This window comes from Wolffia australiana, chromosome 13 (assembly GCF_029677425.1).
Source record: "Wolffia australiana isolate 7733 chromosome 13, ASM2967742v1".
In the NCBI taxonomy this organism is placed as follows: Eukaryota; Viridiplantae; Streptophyta; class Magnoliopsida; order Alismatales; family Araceae; genus Wolffia; species Wolffia australiana.
The window spans coordinates 16004711-16029628 of record NC_135847.1 but is presented as its reverse complement, the minus strand read 5'-3'; the positions used below and the strand labels follow the sequence as shown (position 1 = coordinate 16029628).

The window sequence follows — 24918 nt, the reverse complement described above, 5'->3', positions numbered from 1 at the left end:
TTGTGTATCGGACATGACAGCCCTACCACCAGTAGAGAGGTTTCTTGAACATCCTCCTCCGATGACTCTAGTGCCAAGTCAACACACATGTAGCTAATTGGAGTTTCCAACGGCGACTGTGTCGTAGAGAATTGGTGAAAATTCACATTTAGTCAAGTTCGAAAATTAACTCATTCAATGGATAAATCTCCATGAAATTAACATAAAGATACTATGAACATTAGAAACAACACATGCAACTATTAGAGCTACGTCATCATCACATGAGCACAATTATTTATGTGATTTGGCAAAAATATTTTTAAAATTTCAAGTCTCCTATTTGTCTTTTGAGAATTTGGGGAGTGAAGAAAACCACCCCATGTGAAATAGTGAAGAGAAAAATCACTAAGACTCTGAATATATGAAGAGCGTAACCATCATTCTAAACTCAAAAGGAATCACTAAAAATGCAAAACCTCTAGATAATGGCTGGTTACAAATCACAAAATAGACATCAGAAATATGGAGCTATGTATGTAATTATTGCCTTCAAGCGTACCTCGTTTACAGGGCACCCAAAGTTTGACATTGAAACTTTCGTACTATGTATGGCAACTCGAGTAGAATGTCAGAATTTTTGGTCTTCAAATGACCTCTCGTTCTTTGATGAGATTGATAGACAGATGGATATCTGGATTGGAGTGAGAAACAAATGCAAATTATTTAATATTTTTGAAGTCTGAAGTATTAAGGAGTACATTGATAGATGGAAGATAATGAATCAAGTTGGTACCAAAACATTGCATGTCCATTATGGAGATAAATATTCTGTTAGATAATCAATCAATTATACAAGATGGCTAAAAAAATGCACATGTGTACAATAAGATAGACATGAAGCTAGATCGGTATATATGTAGATAGAAAAAGAGACTGAAATACAGGAAGGGAAACAAAAAAGGTGTATGCAGCCAGGTAACAAAATTCAATGAGAAGTGATAGAGATAGTAAAATAGAGACATTGAGATAAGAAGATAGAGAATTAATTGGAGTAGAGAGGGATAGAGGTAGGGAGATAGAGAAATAGAGAGAGTAGAGAGGGATGGAGATAGGAAGATAGAGAGATAGAAATAGAAAGATAGAGAGAGTGAGATCAGAGAGTGATTGAGATAGGGAGATAGAGAGATTGAGATATGGAGATAGAGAAATAGGGAGAGCAGAGAGGGATGGAGATAGGGAGATGGAGATATAGAAATAGGGAGATAGAGAGAGTGAGAGCAGAGAGTAATCGAGATAGGGAGATAGAGAAATTGAGATAGGGAGATAGAGAAATAGGGAGAGCAGAGAGGGATGGAGGTAGGGAGATAGAGAGATAGAAATAGGGAGATAGAGAGAGTGAGAGCAGAGAGTCATTGAGATAGTGAGATAGAGAGATTGAGATTGAGATTGAGAGGGATGGAGATAGAAAGAGGGATCGAGATAGGGAGATGGAGAGATAGAAATAGGGAGATAGAGAGAGTGAGATCAGAGAGTGATTGAGATAGGGAGATAGAGAAATTGAGGTTTGGAGATAGAGAAATAGGGAGAGCAGAAAGGGATGGAGGTAGGGAGATAGAGAGATAGAAATAGGGAGATAGAGAGAGTGAGACCAGAGAGTGTTTGAGATAGGGAGATAGAGAAATTGAGATAGGAGATAGAGAAATAGGGAGATTCAATGTCGCCAACATCGTAAACGCGGATCAACTTCAAAATATGATCAGAGTTAACTCAGATAACCATTGATGCTAGATCAAAGAGACATTCTATTTGCAAAAAAATGATGGAGAATCAATGGAGAAGATGACTTATTGCTTGATGGAGAAGCTCCTCTTGGCGGAAGCGGTCCCCGGCTGACGGAGAAACAATGGAGAAGGAGGAACTCAAAGAAGAGCTCGACCTGGCAAGAGCTCTCTCGACCTGGCAAGAGCGTTTGACCTGGCAAGAGCTCGATGGAAAATCAATGGAGATTGGAGAAGAGCGTTCGATTTCAACCTGATGGGGAATGCTTAGAGAAGGTAAGCTCTGAGAACTTCTAATTTAGAAACTATTTTTTTGACGCCGTCAAGCTGATGGTGACATGACGGGATGACTCTGGAGGCACGCGTGGCGGGTATGTGATGGTTTTTTTTGCAAAACCTGGGACGCATGACTGTGACTGAAGAACATATCATTACATCACCATCCATCACAAGCCATCATCCGTTCTTTCACATCTGAGACGTCACGCCCTGGACGTGTCGTTCCCTAGTGGGAAGTGATGCAAGATTATCAACCTGAGGAGGGGCCTATTCATGGTGTAGATAACTTGAAGCCTTTATAATATTTTTATTAATATATAAATAACATAAACACTCTTTATGTGCCAGAGTAGGATTAAAAAATTCACCTTTGATATCCAGCTTGGTTGTCTTGTAAAGACAATGAGATCATTATGCATCATCTTGTTTATAATGAAGTGACACAACAGGTTATATGGGCATGTAATAATTTAATACAATACATATTTATAATGCAAAAAATGATGTGTAATCAAGAGAAATTGGAGGTTGATAAATACAGGAGAAATCATGCTGACTTTATTTGTTTTGCATAAGTGATATTTGCGCATTTGTTATGCCTAGAGTGTGTACTTGAGTCTTGATGTGCCTTAATTTTTGCTAGTGAAGACACAACAGAACCATTCAGCTTAGACATTCTTAACTGCTTGAGATAACATCATTCAATCAACCCTCTTCGAGCATTTATGCTAGCTAAGCTGTTGTCATTAACCTTTAAGGAAGTGGCCCAAGATAAGTGGAACATTAAATGATGTCTATAGAAAATATTAAGTATTCATCATTTGCGCCTTAAATGATGTGTATTGAGTGCGTGGGATGGGGTTTGGGAGTACAACGATAAGGAGAAAGCCACAACTGTGCATAGGTGGGTGGGGTGGGTAAGAGGCAACGCTCAATGCTCAGGGAGTAGGGTTGGCCAAGAAAAAAATATTAAAGAATACTTAATATAAACCGGTACCGATCCGGTCTAACCTTCAGACCGGATATGGATCAATCGGCCAGTCCCCTAGGAGATGGCAGACCCTCCCCCTCTCCCACGCTCCCTGCCGCTGCACTTGTTCACCACCGCCCCGTGCACTTGTCGGCGCCTTTCTCGCCCGCCACCTCTCAGGCTGCTGGCGCCCCGCGTGCTGGCGGCCAGCCCACTTGATCACCACCGCCTGCCTGCTTGTCGCTGGGCTGCCGCACGACCGTCCCAACCCCCCTCCTCCCCGCGTAGACATGCTCGACACTAACACGCCCGCGTCCCCACTCGGCAGCTCGGTTGTAAGATCTATTTGTTCAGCACGTCCCCCTTCTATCTTGTAATTTCCTTGTTCTATTCTTTCTTTATGTCATCTTCTTCTTCTAATAATCTTTTAATCTTCCTTTCTTATCCATATGGTTTTCTTTTCATCCATTCTTATTCTCTTCTTATTCTTTTCTTATTTATTTTTCTCTTCTTCTTCTTTTCATCTTTCTTTGCTCTTATCTTATCATTCTCCTTTTTACTATTATTTTCTGTGTTCTTCTCTTCTTTGTTGTATTCCTCTTTTAATTTTTCTTCTCTTCTGATCTTCATTACTTATTTTCTTCCTTTATTCTTTTTTTTTCTAATTTTCACCTTCCTTTCTTCTTATCTTCACTTCTAGTCTTCTTTATTCTTCTCTTCTCTTCTTATCTTCATCATTTTTTCTCTAATCTTATCTTCTTCTTATTTATTCTTATTTTCCACTTTTTCTTCTTCATTTTTTACATCTTTTTATTTTTTTGTTCTCTTCTCCTTCTTTTATTCTCCTATTATTCTTCTATTTTCATCTTCCTTTATTTTCTTCTTGTTCTCTTCTTCTTTTATTCATTTTATTTTCGTCTTCCTTTCTTTTTATTGTTCTCCTCTTCTTTTCTTCATCTTATTGTCATTTTCTTTTATTTTTATTATTCTCCTCTTCTTCCTTTATTCTTCTTTTTTTCAACTTCCTTTTTTCCTGTTGTTTCTTTTTTTCTTCTTTTTTCATACTATAGGAGCCTTTTTTCATGTTCGAGTTGGTTTTGTTTGGGTACTAAAATTTCTTATTATGTTGGTTAATACTCTTGGACTATGCCACCTTGACTAAATTTTCTATTATTTTCTCTTTAATTTCCAAGTCCAATCAGCTTTGGATTCATGGATTTGGGTGAATACCATGTAATGGACACTGCAAGAACTGATTTAGAGATAATGGATGACTCCCCGACTTCCCATCGTCAAAAGTCATCGCCTGTCTTGCAGTACTATATTAAAAATAGTGACGGTAACTAAAAATCTAAACTTTGTAAAAGAACAAATAGAATAGTGACCAGGGAAAAGACGGGGAGCACATCAAGGTCATAGAAGCACCTAAAAGCATGGCATATCAAGGAATACAATGACTTAAAGCTTCCTGTTGTCGTGAAACCTATCTCGTGTTATTTGACAAAGGCTGCAAAGTATTCAGGCAGATATCACTAAGAAGCAAAATCACTTTTGTTGGAGCTTTTTGTGAGTGTGGATCTACCATTATCACTTATTGACCATCCAACATTTAAGAATGTTTTAACATTCTATGCACAAAGTGATGATGCATATATTCCAAGTTCCAAGACTTTACAACACAAAGCAGCTGAAAATTTTATGCAGGAAAAGTCTAAGCTGAAAGAGGTACTCAAGCTAATAGAAAAAATGTCACTCACGATGGACACTTGGACAACCTCAAACCATGTAGCTATACTTGGGATCATTGTTCATTGGATTGATACAACATGGATACTTTGTGAATGATTTCTAATTATTTGTCAATTAATTGGTTCTCATCAAGGTGCTTACTTGGCAGAGGTAGTGCACAATGTGTTGAAGGACGAAAATCTCACAAACAAGGTATGTAGTAATTACCTCATTAATTCATATTATGTAGGAGTTAAATATTTGAAATGTTTTTCCTTTTTTTTCTTGGTGCTCGCTATCACAATTGACAATGCCAGTAATAATAAAACCATGTTGAAACTTTACAAATGTACATGAAGGGTTCTGGCTCAGATTTCACTGATCAATATCACGCACCATGCATGGCACATGTTCTAAATTTGGTGGTTCAAAGAGGCCTGAAGAAGCTAGGTATTTAAGGTTCCTAACTTTTTCTAATGAAAATCCTTCTTTTGAAAATCATTTAGCACATAATTTGGCTCACATTATATGGGTAAACAGCTCACTTTGTAAAGATATTGGTGACCAAAATATACTCCTCAATAGTACTCATATTTCATTTAAAGAAATTCTATATAGACTTCGAAGACTCGTCATTGCAGCTAGAGCTTCACCATAGAGAGTTACACTATCGTACTTTATGCCATGATTTGGGCATGGAAAATCAAAACTTGCTTATTGAAGATGTGCCTACCAGGTGGAGCTTTAAATATGAAATGATTGAAGCAACTCACGAGAAGAGAATTGTGCTAGACAAGATGGTAAGTGTTATCTAAACACAAACGAAGTTAGCTATTCAATCATGGCTGAAGAGTGGGATCTCTTGAAAATGTTTTCTGATGAACTAGATGGCTTTCGTGATGCTACTAACATCCTTTCATAGTCACAAATCATTACAACATCTACTGTTTTGAGTGCGCATTAACTTTTGTTAGATCAGTTAGTCTCTGCTATTCATGTGCTGAAGGATATGCATCCTTAACTCTCAAGGTCACCAAGCAAGGAACAAACAAGGTCGCTTAAAATTGCATACGGTGCAATGAAGGAGAAATTGATAGATTATCAACATCACTTGAAGTTGATGGCTATGTTCCCCGTAGCAACAATGTTAGACCTACGAAAGAATCTTGAGTTTATTCCCCATGCTGAATTTTTCTTAATCATCCACACTACTGTACAATTGCTCAATAAAGTTTCCAGCTCTTTAACTTCAACCAACTAACAAACTATTGAAGAACAACCATCTATACTTGCAAAGCACTCAAAATTAATGGTTGCATTGATTTAGCCTCACAAAACAACAAGTTCAAGTCAAAGATCCACTAGAGCTGAATTAGATAAATACTTGAAAGAGCCTTGGATTGGTCCTCATGATGACCCACTCAAATGATGGTCTAAAGTTGGGTCTTCAAAATATCATCGTCCTGTAGTTGTCGCAAAGGAGTTGCTCCCTATTTGTGCTTCGAGTGCGCCATCAGAGTGCCTCTTTTTAGCAAGAAGAGGGATTGTCAATTTTAAACGAGGAAGGCTATATGCAGAATCTATATCCATATTGATGACTTCAAAATGTGGGGCCTATAGACCCGATGAGGAGAACAAAGGCGAAGATGGTGAAGTGGAGGAAATTTCAGAGGATGACGAACCGGACCAAAACCGGACCGAACTTCAAGTAAGGTTTAGGTACATGCCAAAAAGACGGACTGGACCGGAATCGTCAAACCCTAATGAAAAGGTTAGCCACAGACTCGCAGGTGAGGCTGAGAGGCATGGGGACGGATGACTGGCCGAATCCCCATCCGTCTCGTTCCGTCTTCCGTTCCGTTCCGTCTTCCGTCGCCAAACCTATAAGAATCCTCTTTGGAGGACGTTCCTAATCGTCTCCCAGAGCAACGAAGGTCGGCCCGGCGGTGGCGGCGGTGGAAGCAGTCCGTGGCGAGCTACGCGTCGAGGTAACACTTTCCACGTCTTTCTCGGGCTTGCTCTACTTGAATCTGGTCTGGTTCCCAGCCGCGAGGTCTCGCCTCGGAGGGAGAGGGGTAATGGCTTCTACGTTGCCCGTAGTTAGGGTTCTCCCTGCGTCTCTCATAGCAGAGGAAATCACTGGCGGCGGGGCAGGAGCGTGGACGCCGGTGGCTGGTTACGTTTGAGTGGACACCTGGCCCATCCCGTTTCTAGGGTTTTCTCTCACCCGTTTTCCACGACTTTTACATACCAAGACGCGCCACAGAATTCCTAGTCCCAATTGCGCGTCGTCGCTTCATCTTCGATCGACAGCGGTTGTCTCTGGTTCGCCCCGAATCTGATTTGAGACTAGAATTTGCCGTCTTCCCAAGAATCCAGCTCCATGGAAAGCTATGCTCCTTGGAAACCTTTGCGTTCCTTACCGACACCGTGCTCCTCAGCTAACATCCCTCTCTCTTCTTTAATGCTAGTTTATCCTCGTCTCATCCCCGATGTGCTAGATTATCCTGGTCTGACTACCCCTTGCTTGCGAAAGTAACACCGTCTGTCTTGAACGCTGGTGTATTTCAGATTTTGAGCTATGGATGGCCCCCTGGTCTCCGAGAAGGTGACGTCCTGCCCTGAAATTATAGCCAAGTAAGTTTATTCCTTGCTCTGGTACAAGCGGCTGTGGTGAATTTTCTCTTCTCGAGGCTGTATTCCTCATTCTCTAGTTTTCCTTGCTAAAATTCATGTTTCATCTTCAATTCGACTTTTCCTCCTTCCCAGGGACGCTCCAAGGTTGGTGGGGCTGTTGAAGGAGATGAAGAGCGGGCTAGATTTGGTCAGGAGAAAGGTAGAAGCTCTGACAGCCAAGGTGGGCACAGTTTTCTCCTTAGCTTTCTTCTTTCATGGGAAAATAAAAATCAGTGTTTTAGTTACCCGTTTTAATATTCCCTTCTAAAAATCGCCTCTTCAGGTGAAAGAGAACCAGTATCCCACTGGAGATGGAATGAGCTATCTGGACGCGAAGCATCTCCTCCTCTTGAGTTACTGCGAGTGCATCGTTTATTATTTGCTCCGCAAGGCCAAAGGGCTCTCCATCGAAGGCCACCCCGTGGTGCGGAGTTTGGTAGAGATTAGACTTTTTCTGGAGAAGGTTAGTGTGTACACTCGTTTAAAAGGTTTTAGATTACTCTAGGGTTTACGATAGGGTTGGGCACTAGTCATTGTCAACGTCGTCCACTCTATGTGACTTGACGAATATAGGGTGATTGACGAGGTTACGGACGGTTGACGCCATCCGTCAACGTCAGCAGTCAACTTAGGTCAATTCCAGTTAAAAAAACTCAGCAACCCTGTCAACAGGCCTAATTGATGATGACAAAATTTTTCTCAAAGGAGAGGACGGTTGAACTTCAGACATCAACATTGTCCGGATGTGCTTAACCCAACTAATCTGCCGCTGCGTTTTACTTAATCTTGACATCGGTGAAAAATGAGTAATCCTGTTACTTAATCTGGGGTGCAGATTCGCCCGATAGATAAGAAGCTAGATTATCAGATCCAGAAACTCACGAGGGCTGCGAGCAATCCTCAGCCGGACAGTGGAGCGGCAGCCAACGGGCAAGCAAAGGATAATCCTCTGGATTCAGGAGATGCGCTCAAGTACAAACCAAACCCCGACATGCTCGTCAGCAAGATCGACCCGGACGCCCAGGTACATTGCGATGGCGTTGGGGGAGTCTTCTACTCTAATTCACTCTTGTTCATCATCTTCTTCTTTGTTTTCTCTTGTTCTTCTGTGTTGGCAGAATGGGTCCGGCGTGTACCGCCCGCCTCGCTTCGCTCCCACGAGCGTGGACGAGGATGACAAAGTGTCGAGGAAGGAGAAGCAGGCAATGAGGAAGAACAGAGAAGCGCTTGTGCGGTCCAAGCAGAGCACGCTGGCCAAAGAGCTCATTGACGAGATAGAAGGGAGGCCCCAAGAGGTCAATTTTCAATCTTTTTTTTTTTCCAATCAAATATCAAGTATGACATTAAAACCCCGTCTCACCCGCTAATTCTATCGCGCAGATGAGGGAAACGGTGGGCGCGGAGAGCGGAGAAATCACGCGGTACAAAGCGAAGCTGGAGAAGCGGGCGAGGGTGGAGGAAGAGCTCTTCACTCGGGCTCCCGTGACCAAGCGAGACAAGATGATGGAGAAGCATCTCCGCAAGTCGAGAAACGGGTACATCATTTAATCTCAACGCTCCATTTTTTGACTTGACTTTCGGCGTATGTGCTTGACCGCTGCCCCATTGCAGATTGCTCGGGCTGTCGGACTTCTACGACGACGTCAGGGCCTTACCTCTGGGGAATAACAGCTCTGCTCCCGACGAGCCAAGCTTCCTCGGCAAGAAGCCCGGCAAGAAGAGAGGAAGAGGACCCGGGAAGCGCAAGGTTTGACCCTTCTATCCGTTCTAGAAGCGTCGTCGTTTCTCGTCTTCGGAACCGAGCTCTGAGCTTGGTTTACTGTGTGACTTTCGTCTGCAGAGAAGAAGCTGACCTGATCCGAAACCGGCGGTTGGCCCGGCACATCATTCGTTGCCCGCACGCCTCTTTTGACTCCGACTCCATCGTCCTCTTTGGATAATACAAGTTTGACTCTTCCGCCCTTTTTTCCCCATTTCCGCCCTCTGCCAGGCCCCCGAGAGCGACGTCATGGTCGCCAAGGAGCGAGGGATATAACCGCACGTGCGGGTTGCTCTTTCCGATCCGAAAAACCTTAAAATATCGGGAATTCCGAGGCCACACACACACAGTGCTCGGCTCTCATCTCCTCTTCTCTCTCTCTCTCTCGGCATGGGGAAGAAGCTCCTGTACGAGGTGCTAAGGGAGGAGCAGGAGCCCTTCGCGCTGCAGAGCTTTCTCCAGGAGCGCCGCCGCCCGCCGGCCCTGCCGCTGAACCGCAGCGCGTCGCTCGCGCAGCTCCGCAGCGGGAGCGTGAAGCGGCGGCCGCTGCTCTCCTGCCTGGCCCTCTTGCGGAACCCCTTCTCCTCGTCGACCTCCTCCGCCGCCCCCATCGCGCTGCGCGCCTTGTCGAGGAGCGGGCGCGAGGAGGACCCGCGGCCGTTCCTGCAGCAGCCGCGCGGGAAGAAGAGAAAGAAGAGGAAGAGGAAGAGCGGCGAGGAAGGAGACGACGGAGATCGAAGCCCCCCCAATGGCCGCGCTCGCTGGGGCGTCGTCGATTTCCTCGCCAAGAAACTCTTCTCCAGGAAGCGCGACGCCGGCAGAGAGCCCCGGCCAGCCGGCGGCGAGCCGGCGATATCTCTTCCCTCGCCCGACGGCGGCACCGCGGCGGTGCGGAGCTCGACTCTGCAAGACGAGGCCGATCCGGGATCGCCGGCCTCGCCAGGCGCACCAGCGGCCGAGCCGGGTCGTAGCCCTCAGGTACGCCGGCGTGGCTCTCGGGTCAGTCCTGCGGTCCCGGGCTCGACCGCTATCGGCGAGACTGGCGCGTATTTTTCGTGCATGTGCATTGCTTCTCCGACGTCGGCTCTTCGCAAGAGGGGGGGGGGGGGGAATATTAATTCCCCGGATAACGCGCGAGGAAATCTGCAGCCTTGTCCATGGCGCGGGAGAGATCCGTCTGTCCCGCGACTGACGCTCTTATTTTCATGTGGCAGCTCTTCTGCGGCGACGGCGCGACTCCGCTTGCGCTCCAGGACAAGGAGCAGTCCAGCCCCGTGTCTGTACTCGACCCACCCTTTTACGAGGAGGAAGACGGCCGCCGCCGCGGTAAATGCAGCGCCGCCGCCGAGGGAGACGACCCCGACGACGAAGACGCGGATAATGGAGACGTGGAGGGCCGCTTCCGCCTCCGACTGGCCTCTCTGGAGAGTACGCGTCGCTCTGGCTTCTAACGAGCTGTCCTTGGCTTCTAGTCTTGTGTTTTGATCGGGGCTTTGCTGCCGCAGGAACCAGGGAGGAGCTGCTCCTCAGAATCTCCCGCTTCGAGGGCATCGCCGCTGACCTCGACCCCGTCGGGACGCGCTGCGCGCTCGAGCTCGACGACGGGGCGAACTCGGCGAGCGCGGTCCGACGGAGGCTGGAGTTTTGGAATCCGGCGGAGTCGGAGTTCGCCCGCCGGGCGGTGGAGACGGACTTGCGACGCGGCTGGGCCGCCTGGCGGTGGCGCGCCGACCAGGCGCCGGAGCTGGCGGCGGAGCTGTCGCGCGCACTGTTCACTCGTCTAGTCGACGACCTAGCCTTGGAGCTCTGCTCGCGATAGATAGATAGATTGATAAATAGATAGATTATCTGTGCCCAGAAAAAAAACGCTATGATGCCGGTTATTCTGGTGGGAGAAATACTGCGACAAGAAAGCGCGACGTCGAAGAATTAAATCACTCGCGGTGGCGGACGATAGCCCGGAGAGTCCGGCTCATGACGACGGTGAACTCGACCTTCTCGTGGAGGTTGACGACCGGATGCCCCGGGAGCGCGGCCCAGGCAAACTCCTGCACCATTCTCGCGAGAATGAGAGCGATGTGGGCTGTGCCCATGGCCAGACCAGGACAGATCCTCCGGCCCGCGCCGAAGGGGATCATCTTCACCCCCGCGACGCCGGTCAAGTCCGCGTCCTCCCCGCCGGAGAGGAACCGCTCGGGGTTAAAGGCGAGGGGGTCTCGCCAGGACCTGGGGTCGTCCGACATCGCCGGCAGGAAGAACTCCACGTTGGTGCCCGGCGGGACGTCGTAGCCGCCGAGCTTCGCCGGCGCCGCCGCCGCGTGGGTGAGGGAGAAGTAAGTGGGGGGGTGCCTCCTCAGTATCTCCTTGACCAAGGCCTGCAAGAACGGCATCCTCTCCACGTCGCCGTCCTCCACCTTTCGGTCGCCGCATTGAGCCGCGATCTCCGCTTGAAGTCTCGACTGCATGCTCGGGTTCTCGATCAGGCGCGCCATCCCCCACTCGACGGCCGTAGCCGTGGTGTCCGTTCCGCCATTGATGAACTCGGAGCAGAGCGTCACGAGCTCTGAGTCTGTCGGGGGCGAAGCCCTGCCTTCCACCTTGAGGTCCAGCAGCGTGTCCAGGTAGGAGAAGGGCAGCGCCGCGGGGTCCCTTCCCGCGGCTCCGCCGGCCCGGCGCGCCTCCAGCACGCGCCGCCGCCGGTCGATGAGCGGCGCGAGCGTCGCGATCTGCGTCCGACGCGCGCGACGGGCCTCTCCGCGTTGCCGAGCGAACAGAGGGGACAGCGCGGGGAGGAAGTCGTCGACGCGCGGGGCGAGCACGATAAGCACCCGCTTCATGACCCGGTCGACCTCCACGATCTCCTTCTCGGACAGGTCGAGGCCGAAGCACATGGCGAGGAGGATGCAGAAGACGGCGAAGCGCGCGTTGCGCAGCACCCAGACGGCGCCGCCGCTGGCCGCCGCTTCGGCGCGGAGGCGCGCGACGAGCCGGTCCATGGCCGCGCGGCGGAGCAAGGAAAACTCGCGCAGGCGGGAGGGAGATAGCATCCCGGAGACCATGTTCCGGCGGAGAGAGCGCCACTGGGGGCCGTAGACGGCGGAGTTGACGGTGAACTTGTTGCAGCTGAAGACGGCGCGCGTGGGGGTCTCTGTGGGGCGGGAGGCGAAGAGCTGGCCCTTTTCGATCAAGGCCTCGTGGGCCAGCGCCGCGTCGCTGACGATTATGAGGGTGCGCGATCCCATGCGAAGGGTGAAGATGGGTCCGTATAGGGGAATGAGATCTCGCACGTAGTGAATGAAGGGCTTGCCGGAGAGGGAGACCTGGAAGAGATTGCCGACGATGGGCCAGCCGGCGGGCCCAGGAGGGAGTTTCCACGCATGCCCGGACCTCCTTGTCCACGAAGAAACGAAGAAGAAGAAGAGGAAGAGAACGCCGAAGACTGAGAGCACGAGCTCGGAGCTCAGGAAAGAAGATGACATCGAGCAGGCGGCCATAGAAGAGCGACAGAAGCTGCGCACCACCTGCCGTTGTCTCCTCTTCTTCTCGTCTTATGCGAGAGTTGGGAGGAGCGGCGATCGTATCGCCATAATAGAGCGGCCGGAGGAGTTTGGTAGGAAAGTGATCTGCAGGGCACAATTACTGTCCTTCCGGGCTGCGAACGGGAAACTGGACGATGTTGGGCAGACTGAGGTTAGAAGAAAGACCATCCATCTCTCGCCATTCGTGACGCTGCGAGGAAGAGCTCGGACCGGAAAGTTGCACCCATGAGGAAAACGAAGAAATAGAAAGGCACCGCCATGCAGATGCACCGCTCAACGAGTGACGAAGGTGACGAAAATAGGTAGGAAGGAAAACAGAACACATACTCTGATACTCCATTCTTGCTCTTCGAGCTTCATAGATACTGGGCTCCGTACGTGACCTGCAGGTATCATAATCAGTGGATCGAAGCGGAAGATTCGAAGATGGTGAGACATTTCCGTTTGTCAAATCGAAGGTTCCCAATTTGTGTCTCCTAATGTTAAGGTCTGGGGCAAATGTATTGGGCGTAGGATACCAACAAGTCAATGCCAAGAAATGATGATATCAACGAGAAATGATGATCAACTGAGATGGGCGTAGGATACCACGAGTCGATGTCAAGAAATGATGATATCAACGAGAAATGATGATCAACTGAGATGGGCGTAGGATACCAACGAGTCGATGCCAAGAGCACCATGTTGATTTCCATGTAAAGAGTTAAACGCTCCACTATCATTTTATGAAAATATAGGTTACATCGGGGACTCTGGATGGGATAACTAAATGATAGGCCTATCATTTTATGCCCCTAGCTGTTGTTGGAACCTAGCTCTCTCACTTGGGCCATTCACACAAAGAAGGAAGCTCATGCACTCACTCTCTTGATCTCACAAAGAGGAAAACGATTAAGTTTTCACTTTCTTGATCTCACACAGAGAAAGAAAGATTAAGTTCTCGCTCTCTTGATCTCACACAGAGAAACAAGAAGAAAGAACACTTTGAGAGAGGAAGGAACCAGTTGATGCACTCAGCATACTACAACAATGGAACTCATACATATTTATAGGCACTCCCTCATAACTGCCTATGGACTTAAACAAACCATGACCACACTCTTGTCCAAGGACTTGGTCGTCCAAAAACCCCAGTCTTGTACTCTTCTTAAACTCAGCTCCTGCCTCCACATCTCCCTAAAGCCTAGTGATCCATGCTGACTTTTTATTTCTTGACTTGTTAAAAAACTAACTCCCTAACTTAACTGACTCAAGATTGGCCTTCACACAACTGTTACAGATTTATTGAACATGCTTATCGCTTTATACTTGATAACACCCTAAATTCGGTCTTTATTTCAGGCTATTAGCTCAATTTTATGCATTTAAAGAGCTTAAAATGGGGTTGTTATCATCTATTTGTATGAAAACACTGTTTTCAAGTGATTTCTGATTTTTCCCTAATTTTCTGTTAATTGTTTTGGAATGAAAATGCCAAGTTAATATTTAATTTTGAGATTTATCAGTACGGGGATGACTCAGTGAATTTTCTAGAATTTTCTAGGATTTTAAAGAATTTTCTAGGATTTTTATGAGATTTATTTGAAAAAGAAATGCATTTTTTCGAAGAAAAAAAGATATATTTATAAGAAAAAAAAAGAGTATTCAGATTATTTTTGATCTTTGAAGGACTTTTCGTAAATTTTCATTGCAAGAAGGCCCTCAAAAATAGCTCTCGGTCATGGTTGCAGGCGTAAAGATGTTATTTAAATTGTTTTAGGGTTTTATTGCAAATGGTTTAATATATTTTTTAATGTTTTAGGAAAAAACCAGAGGAGAGAGAATGTGCAAAGGGCCTATACACAAATATATTTGGGCGGCGTCCATCTGTAACTGCGTAGTTTAAAAAGGGTTTTTCCACAAAAAGCTCAGAGGCATTCTTCGTGTGTTGACGTGGCCTCATCGTGGCCGTCGGATGAGAATCTGACGGCGCTTGAAGAGGACCATCGTTGGGAGGCAAGTTCACCGCCGCACGGCGTGTACAACGCACGTGCACATGCGGTGACGTGGCGCATTCCAATTAGTCAAGGCGAAGGCAAAACGCACGCTTATGTGCGCATCAAAACATATTTGAATCGCGACGTTTGAGTCTTTTTTTTGTTTTTATTTTCGCTGGGGGGTACGTGGCGCAACAAGACGGAATACGCACTTAGAAGTTGAAAGGGCACCAACGAACCAGAGAAAGATACCTCAGCGCCTGGTTTAAAAAAATATATATAAATAAATGAATTTAAATCCAATGGTTAATATTGGTTTAAATTCATTTATTCATAACTTTTGATCCAGAAGTCCGATTTAGATGATTTTTTTATGGATTTGCTCGTATTGATCCCCTCTTTCTATTTGTATCATTGAAATCAAGCCTACATTTATAGATAAAAATTAATTACTAATTAGGGGTAGAATGGTAATTTTTACTATTTTTACCTAGGTATAAAAGCCGAATTTCGAGAGGAGGGGGTCATTCTTGATGGTGCTTTATCATAGCTGCAAGACAGGGAGGAGCTCTAGCTTGGATCAACCTATCTGGTACTTTTTTCTTGTTTGTATTTGAACTTTTAGTGTATTTTGGATGATGTTTTAGTGAAATTTCTTCTTCATTCTTCTTGAGCTTGGTCTGAACTTCTAAATCGCTAGGCTTGAGCGGAATATACAAGCCCTTACTGAGATTGAGAGGAGGAAACGAGAGATTTACCTAGCTATTCCAAGTGCACATTAAAAACTATAAAAAACTTCAATTTCTAGGAGATTAATTTTTTTTATTATTATTATAAAATTGTGTAGTATTTCTGAATTATAAGACCTACAAAACCAACCAACTCAAATCAAAATTTCCCTCTCAACCTCTCTAATTGACCCCTTGGACCCTTTTCTTTGGATCAAAGAAGCCAAATTAGATCTCCCTATTTCTTCTATTCATCCCATATTTTCTACCCTCCTTTCCAAATTTCTCATCTAATTAGGGTGATTTGATCTTCATTGAAGATCAAATTAACTCTAATTAGGGTTCAAATTATTCAAGAAGAACTTCGATTGGATTCCTTACTAGCTTCCCTTGGACGACACTCATACTTATCACTACACATCTTAAGTAGTGTTTTTATAAATTTTATTGTATAAGCTAAAATTGACAACGAAAAGGGTTAAAAATTGCATAAAATTTACCCCTAATTTTTGGCTTATCAATACTCTTGTAAGCATGCATCGAATTTGATTGTGAGTTTGAAAAGGTGAGAAAGGTAATTTATCTGCCACTGCTGGTTGTGCCACACACATGACGTCAAGTTTTGGTAATCCTGGTCATTAAGATATCCTAAATGTGAATAGGCTACTCAGACTCAGAGTTTGTAGGTGTATTCTTTGATATAATGAGATTAAGCACACTGCAATGTTCCATCATCTGATCAACACTGCCACCTTAGGCGTAGACGACCCAAATTTTGACTTGTTGTCGTTGTCAAACCCAGGTCAATTAACCCGATTTTATTTATTATTGAACTTGATTTTCTAAAACTAGGATTTATGGAGATGGTTAAGAGAATTCAGCAAATTTTATCAAAAAATTACCACTTTGTTTTCTCTTTGGTGATTCCAAATTTATGTTATTTGCAACACAACTATTTATACAAAATACAAAGAATGAGATTTCTTTTTAATAAAGGATACAATATTTAAAAATTTATGGACTGTCTCTTAAATGTGAACTATTTCCATTAACCATCTTTTAGAACCTTCTCACAGAAACTATTTTCTGCCAACCTTGAAATCCCCACTACTAACCTTTACGAGATGGCTAAGAGAATTCAGCTAATTTTATCAAAAAATTACCACTTTGTTTTCACTTTCTTTGATATAGTGAGGTTAAGCACGGGACAATGCTCCACCATCTGATACCACACCGCCATCTCAGGGGGAGGCAGACCCAAAGTTTGACGTGTCGTCAATGAACCCCAGGTCAACGAACCCAATTTTATTTGTTATTGAACTTGAAAATTTTTAAAGCTAGGATTATTTTCTCTCTCATGGAAGCCCTATAAATATGTCATTGCTGTATGTAACAAGGTGGTTGTTTCTTTTAAGTGAGAATTTCTTCTCAAGAACTACCAAGGTCCCCTCTCTACCGTGACTTTCCGCTGTCACTGAGGGGTAGGGGGGCTGATTTTGTCAACCACTGTCGGCCCACACCGCTGTCAGCCCCCGCCACTAACGCCCGTGCCACCATCACCGCACGTTGCCATGTCCCGGACCATGACTCGTCACGCCACGCTCCAACATCTCGGCCCTCTTGAAGCACACATCATCCACTCCTGCTACCAAGTACTTCTCTGACTCTATGCATCACCCTATCACACTACGCCAGCACCAAAGGTCCACTCTTCCCTATTTCATCTAGTGTTTCTTGTGTGTTTTTCCTTGTCATTCGGCTTAGTAGAATATGTTAGTGGAATAGGTTTGCCTCTTCTCATGGCTGACCATTCAGGGCTTTGGATTTGGAGCTTTACCTTTCAGAGTGGTGGTTGTAAGACAGTCCTCCCTCAGTCGACAAAGGAAAGGGGCTGCACCATCATCCTCTTCTCGGGATTTAAATGTTTGAATTGATCCTGTTGATGTGTTGTCAGTTTTACCCATCCTTAAGTGGCATTTAGGCATCCCCACCAGTGCCAGTCCAAGTCATCCTGCTTCATAATGAATATAGGATATGGAAATCATAATACACAAATGTAATCATCCAAATTAGTGTATCTAAACTTAAGGTTACTATATTATAATTATAATGTATAAATCAAGGCATTCTTAATCAGAAATAATACAAAAAGGACTCTTGTATGCGTACATTATGTAGAAAAAGTGTATATTGTAAAAAGAATCAACCAATCGTTAAACTCAGATTTTTCAAATAAGCATATATATGTATATAAATACATGATGAATTATGGATAGTTGGCAGTTAAAGCATTACGGCTAGCCGCTTGGTAATTTCAATCAGTTCCATATGTCCAAAGTGATAAAAGTCACATATGGACAGCCTAATGAATTCAGTCATGCCATCATAATTAATTATATTTAAACTCATAAAAATAACCAGATATCACATAAAATAATTATGCAAGAAATTTATATAAATTGTCTTTAAATTATTAACTATTCCTAACAAGAAATTAATAACTGTTCCAAATTTATTAATGGTTCCTAACGAGATAATTAATACATTTCATAATTTATTAACTTTTCCTATCAAAAAGTTAATTGGCTGTCTCTTAAATGTGAACTATTTCCATTGACCATCTTTCAGAACCTTCTTACAGAAACTATTTTTCTGCCAACCTTGAAATCCCTACAACTAACCTTTACAAGATGGTTAAGAGAATTCAGCAAATTTTATCAAAATTTTACCACTTTATTTTCTCTTTGGTGATTCCAAATTTAAGTTTTTTGTAACACAACTATTTATACAAAAAACAAAGAATGAGATTTCATTTTAATAAAGGGTACAATATTTAATAAATATATAATTCATGTAGAGATAAATATCAAGGCCCAATGAATTTTGAATAAAATGTCTTATTATTCTAATGGACACTCAGAATGCCTAAAATGCTAAATGGAGAACTATACCCGTGGTAATCCTGCTTTAATTTGTGTGAATCATATCTAACCTGTGGAAGTCAAAAATTTTGAGTTACAACTTGAAACCTTTTAAAAAATGAGATTTGTCTTTCCTTAATCACTTATGACTATAATGATTTTTCTATATCATTTATGGTGAGACCACAACTCATTTGTAAGTTCCTCAGTAAAAAATAATTTGTTGAATCATTATCTTTTGGAAAAAATATGAAGTCGAAACTGGTGCATTCAAAATGAATAATATTATGTCTAATTTATATTTTATTAGTAAATAAAATGATAAATATTGGATAAAATGGAGGAAGATAGTGGTTTACGTTTTCTTAGACAAATGGAGAAGGGAACATGTGACGAGATCGTGACAACATAGGTGATCTTGAGCAGGATGGTAGATGATGATAGATAGGGATGGATGATGGATGATGATGAATCGGGATTATTAGTATGACCTATCTAAATAAACGTGTTGAAGAATGATCAACCTAAGGCAAGAAACTAACCATAAAGGTTTTGGTGATGAAGATCAGCTTCTCTATTGACCTTCTCCAAGCACTAAAGGGACCAAGACTCTCTTGATGGAACTTCAAACATTCACTTGCTTTCAACCTTCCTCTCTTGGAGGAAGTGAGCTTAAAGATAGTTTTTACAAAAATCTGAGGCTCTATTTATAGATCCAACAGTATGGATGGAAAGATGCATGAAAAATAAAGCTCCGCTCAAACTTTCAGCCTGAAACTCTTTCTGATATCTCTTTAATATTTTTGATATCTCTTTCTGATATCTCTTTAATTGTTTTATTATTAACTTATTACTGGACATGTATTTACTATATCTTCAGTGATCGTGACTAACTCATTTTCAATGCATTTTTTTTTTATTTTTCAATTTTCTTCGTCATCTTTCAAAACAGTTAGACTCTGATGAAAATATATTTTAAATAATTTTGTGATACTAATTTTTTTAATTAAACTAATATAATGTTGATTAAGTCTCATTAAATCTGAATATAAGTTTATGTTCAGAACCGATATTTTATTTTTTATGGTTATTAGTGATTCTATTATCAATTTATCATTTGATGATTATTTAATTTTTTATTATGATATTAATTTAATGTTAGAGGTGAATATTCAACTTTTATCCATAATATTAATGGAGCATGCACAATGATTGAATTTTTTTGGTCTTGAGCATTTGGGAATATTATTGTGACATAAAAAAAGAATTGGTATCATAAATTAAATAAGATAATAGTAAGTGTGAACTGATATTAGTAAAGTGATGATATTTATGTTGAATGCTTATTGATCTATTTTAGATACATGGGCTTAATTATTGTTGACAGATTCATATGATTTTTGTTTAACATAGAAACAATTTATTTCAATATTGCTAATATTATACTAATAACATAGGCATGAAATATCTAGTGAACTGAGATTTTTAAGCAAAATATTAATAATATAGAGAAATACTGAATTGGTTCTAAAAAATTCAGAAATTCTAGTTTATTATACAAGGTTAAATGGAAGTGATGGTAAGGTATATTCATGTGTATGAGAAATATTGAATCTTTTCTTTGCAAAATGAGATCTAGTGGTGCCCACTTATGTGATTTCCTACTTCCCTTGCACACAGTTCCGTCGTTATATGTGATCTTCTTCACACTTGGGGCATTCTGGTGACTCTGACCCCCATCACCACTTGGCTACAGATTGTCTACTGGCATCCACTGCCAATAGGCATTCTTAAGCTGAATGTGGATGGTGCGGCCAAGGGAACCCAAGACCAGCCAGAGGAGGCGGTGTTCTCCGAGATCATATAGGAAATATTCTTTTTGCTTTCTCATCTTTTTACAACATACAAACTAACACAACAGTCGAGGCTATGGCGATACATAATGGCTTGCTCCTCTGCGAGGTGTGAAACCTTCACAATATCATCATAGAATCAAACTCACAGTTGATATACTTTGTGCAGGTACATACTCCGAGTGGCGCCTGTAGAGCGTTTGGCAGGACATCATACGGTGTCACCCTCGCTTGGCTAGTATCCGCTCCCAACTGCACGAGGGCAACCAAATAGTGGGTGCACTTGCCAATCATGCGGTATGCACTCAAGGCCCTTCCTCTCTTTACCTCTCTTGGCGGGACCTTCCTTGGGAAGCTCAGGATTGTCGCCGAGTAGAGCGCCTCGGCCTGCTGGTTCTTCGTACACGTCGCTCTTTGCCGAAGGTTGGCCCCCGCAACTGGCATTTGCATGGAGCACAAGAGGTAGGAGCACTCGCCCTCTTGCCTGATTGTTGTACCCACTGTGCACCTCCATGATGACACCTAATGAGAAGAGCTCTGCACACTCCATGCAACACCATCGTGGCTGTGGTCCAGCACGTTGCCGGCACGAGTAAACTTCTCTGGGCACTTCCTAGGTATTTTTTCTTTTACTTTTCACCGGGCATGGGCGAGCAGGGTCGATGTGGAAGTGGACATTTACGCTCGATCCATGGTTGAAGGTTTGTCAGAGTTAATAGGCGTGGAGCAAGCGTAGATATCCCAATTACACACAGACCCAACTCGCCCCACGTTCATGACAGAGAGCAAAAAAGATACAACATGGGTACCTCTTTGGTTGTTGAGGATTCCTCAGATGCAATCAGATGGTTCCTATATGTAGTTGAGTGGGTGTTGCGTGGAGTTGGTGCCATCATCACGTGCATCAAGGATCATCATGGAGTTCCACAAAGTGAACACTAACTATGTGGATGTCATGTACTGCATTCTAATGAAAAGGCATGTGTCATGATTAATTTTCAAAGCAGATTATGTCAAGTCAATCCTTTGGTAATGGTTTTAACCATACCGCCAATAGTCTAGATATCAAGATAGGACACAAGGTTTTTATGTGATAAAAAAACATCTTCTATCAGTGGAGAAACATTCAAATCGGTCAAACACTTGATTAGTTAATTCATAAGTACTGCTAGGTTATGTATTTTTAACATTCTTTGTACAATAGAATAAGGGATGATAAATTTAATAATCACCAAAATAATTAATAACATTATGTCTATTCTATAAATATTTGGAAATGTGTGTGTTAAATTTAATGTAAAATTGGATATATTTATGCAAAATTATGTGTGATTTATTTATTTGTTTCAATTTTTAAATATGATGTAAGCATTATTAACAGATTTTTGGGATTTTCAATTCTAATTTCATGTGAAATAAAAACTATTTTTAAATTTATATTTATGGTTAAATTTTTTACTGATTTTATATATTTATTTAAGACATTATAATCAGTATCAATTTTATGATATGTGGCGTGACGATGACAGTGTTATTTTGTCCTTAATTCACCCAAGGGAAATGTAACATAAAATTTAACAAAGGAATCTTAAAATGTGTGTCTTGTATTTTGATTAGGCAGAAAAAAAAACTGATCTGCTGCAGAGCCACATGTCTTCAGATGATGTTCAACCTGCCATTGATTGAACATTTATATTTACATTTATATTTATTCCATTAATTTATGAAACAAATAATTCAAAAAAAAGTATCATGACAGAGTGTGCATATTTACTCAGATATCTAATTTCTCTATTTTTAGAAACATTGATAAAGTATGAACACATTTTCCATAACATTAAATTTTCACAAAATTGAAAATTCATCAAATTACTTGGGTGTCTTTTGTCAATAACTTGGAATTTTATCTTGAATACTATTGGGTTTCAATCATTTAACCATGACACAAATAATTCAAAAAAAAGTATCATGACAGAGTTTGCATATTTACTCAGATATCTAATTTCTCTATTTTTAGAAACATTGATAAAGTATGAACACATTTTCCGTAACATTAAATTTTCACAAAATTGAAAATTCATCAAATTACTTGGGTGTCTTTAGTCAATAACTTGGAATTTTATCTTGAATACTATTGGGTTTCAATCATTTTTATATAAAATTTATGAAAATAAATTTAAACTATTATATTATATAATGATTCTATGTTTTAATCATGTATTCCATATTAACTATATAATAATGAAAAAAATTAAATTATGAGAACACGTTAAGAAATATTTATGTTGAAAGTTTCCTTGTTATCTGATATTTTAAAGGAATACAAAAGATATTTTTTTAGGGTTTTGATGATTTTATTTTTGGGTTCTATTCCCTTGATTGGGATGTAACTAAAGTGATTCACACTACATAAGAAAAATAATATAATATTAATGTCACTTACAAAAAGATGATAAAATAATCTATGCATGGATTGCATTTGTGATATATGATTTCTTTGAGCGAGATAGATTGGACTGTTCCTGTGTCCATCCTCCAGATTCATCCATGTGATCTTTATCATGTAGAATCTCCTCCTTCATCTTGATGATTCCTATTCTTTGTCCATTGTCGTTGCCTCATTCCAATCACATCAATAGTGGAATGAGTAATGGGGAAGAAGGGTAGGGCCCTGAAAAATTATGGAATGGTTGAATTTCTTTCAGTACCTTTCTTTGTCTATACTACAATGGATTTTTTCTAAACTCCTAATGTTTAAGCATATCATTTGAGGTCCAAAAGAACATTTGAATGTGACTCTCTAGGCCTATACATCAGTCTAGTTAATGAGTTCAATGGGCCCATGACCTTTATAAGACTTCCAAATTAATTAAATTTATTATCATATAAATTAGTTTATCACTGATTAGTTTAACCGAATCAATTTGATTGATTGGGGTGCCAAGCTACACCTTATGCTCATGTCGATACAAATGAGTGTATTCGTTGACTCATGGAATATTTCTGTCATCAGTTATTATGCATACATAGTACCTCATCCACTTGATACTCCAAGGATGTCTTATATATGGTCAACTAGAAAATCTTAATCGATCATCTGAGTTAGTACTAATGTGGTCAGAAATCATCAAAGAACTCTTCTTTGATAGTCCATTACCCCAGCCAATGACTTTTTGCCTGATCTTCATGATTGTATTACTTAAAGTCATAGGCCATATTTTGATGTCCTTATCAATTATCCTTTGAATAGAATATTTATAACACATGCCTAAGGACCAGTGATCTCGTTAGGTCAGATCATGTATTCATGGACTTCCTAATAAGCATCACATGTGCACTATAATGAAAACATTATATTAATAAAAAATGAATAAGATGTGGAATGTGTGATTGGCTTGTTGACCATGTATATTTCCATCCTATATGATTCTCCAAATATATCTTTAAAAAATCAGATAATCTTATAATGTCATTGGGATTTTCTAAGGTCTTTATTTAAAAACCATAATATTACTTTTCTTAGTTTCAAGTAGTAATTCTGAATTATATTCATGTGAATTTACATGTAATATCTAAACATACTAAACATTTATTTAGATTCATTTAATATTACATGATTTTTATATTAATTCCAGATGTGGGATTTTCTCTCAATGATAAATATTACATACATTAATACTAAATATTTAAGCATGGAGATTAAAGACCCGTCAACCCAACATTACATGAATTATTATCAAACCAAACTTTTTTATTAAAACTTACTAAATTCTCTATTGGTATGCCATAACATTTGATATTATTAGTTGATAACGGGTGGATGAGACAAAAAATGGTATGTCAAACCTTTAAATTTTAGTTTCACAATTTAATCCTCACTGAATAGATTATGTGCTCAGAATGAATATATTCCACTAGGTTGGTGATATCTCATTAAGTACATACTATAGCTGTAGCTTTTCAATTTCAAGTAGATTTCATTATCTGAAATGTATTGATGTGAGCGTACTAAAATAAGTAAGTTAGTCTGACATCTTCTATCAATATCAAACACAAAATCATCCCTTGAGCGTAATATAGTCAGTTTGGGGCACACGATTTTATTGAAAGTTCGGTATTAGATTCAGTAATGAGAGTGAACTGAACCGAAATTGAAAGGGGAAAAATATTTATTTGCTGAGGTTAAACTTTGAAGCGTGGACCTCCAGAATTCAGATTAGAAACCTCTTTCAACCACACTGCATTTTGTTATTTGACAGAAAAATGTAAACAAAATAATATAAATAAATATAGAAATACATAAGCAAATACAGATGGAAATACCTAAATACATACATACGTGAATATGTAAATAAGTAAAATATATGAATATCTAAAAAAGTAAATATAATAAATATAAGTATGAAAATATAAAAATATACGTAAATACAAATATAAATATATGCAGATGTACAGTTTTGTCTTTGATTCTGTTGTGAATAAATGACAAAAAATGGAATTTTTCAGTAACTAAAGTTTTTTGTTTTTACTCTTTTAATTAATATTTCTCCCTAAAGTTTGACTTTGATGATCAAACAACCAATATGATTTTCAGATACCTTTGACTGAGCTTATAGGTTTTATCAAGCCGAAACCGATCTTTGCCAAAACCGAGACCGTACAGAGGTTTAGGTTTTGCCAACAAGCAATACCAATACCTAAACTGTCATTCCCTACATACAGTAATTCA

General features: G+C 41.4%; 3 protein-coding genes across 5 annotated transcripts; 2 read left to right on the top strand and 1 right to left on the bottom strand.

The window, feature by feature from the left end:
* The first annotated feature begins 6649 nt into the window (after positions 1–6649).
* LOC144711438 (Sas10/Utp3/C1D family) lies at positions 6650–9386 on the top strand. The gene is made up of 9 exons (XM_078585448.1): positions 6650–6725; positions 7309–7374; positions 7507–7594; positions 7697–7876; positions 8249–8437; positions 8532–8708; positions 8794–8948; positions 9025–9160; positions 9254–9386. The coding sequence occupies exons 2-9, from the start codon at positions 7319–7321 to the stop codon at positions 9263–9265; spliced, it is 993 nt and encodes a 330-aa protein (XP_078441574.1). The 5' UTR covers positions 6650–6725; positions 7309–7318; the 3' UTR covers positions 9266–9386.
* Positions 9387–9535: 149 nt separating this feature from the next.
* Positions 9536–14200, top strand: LOC144711437 (uncharacterized). Of its 3 annotated transcripts, XM_078585447.1 has the most exons (5): positions 9536–10150; positions 10387–10600; positions 10678–13013; positions 13101–13140; positions 13225–14200. In XM_078585447.1, exons 1-3 carry the CDS (start codon positions 9563–9565, stop codon positions 10989–10991), a joined length of 1116 nt encoding a protein of 371 aa, XP_078441573.1. In that variant the 5' UTR covers positions 9536–9562; the 3' UTR covers positions 10992–13013; positions 13101–13140; positions 13225–14200. The 3 variants fall into 3 exon arrangements, with proteins under 3 accessions (XP_078441573.1, XP_078441571.1, XP_078441570.1); XM_078585445.1 differs by having other exon boundaries at positions 13101–14200; XM_078585444.1 differs by having other exon boundaries at positions 10678–13140.
* Positions 11107–12651, bottom strand: LOC144710918 (cytochrome P450 77A1-like). The gene has a single exon (XM_078584761.1). The coding sequence runs from the start codon at positions 12649–12651 to the stop codon at positions 11107–11109; it is 1545 nt and encodes a 514-aa protein (XP_078440887.1).
* Positions 14201–24918: the final 10718 nt, after the last annotated feature.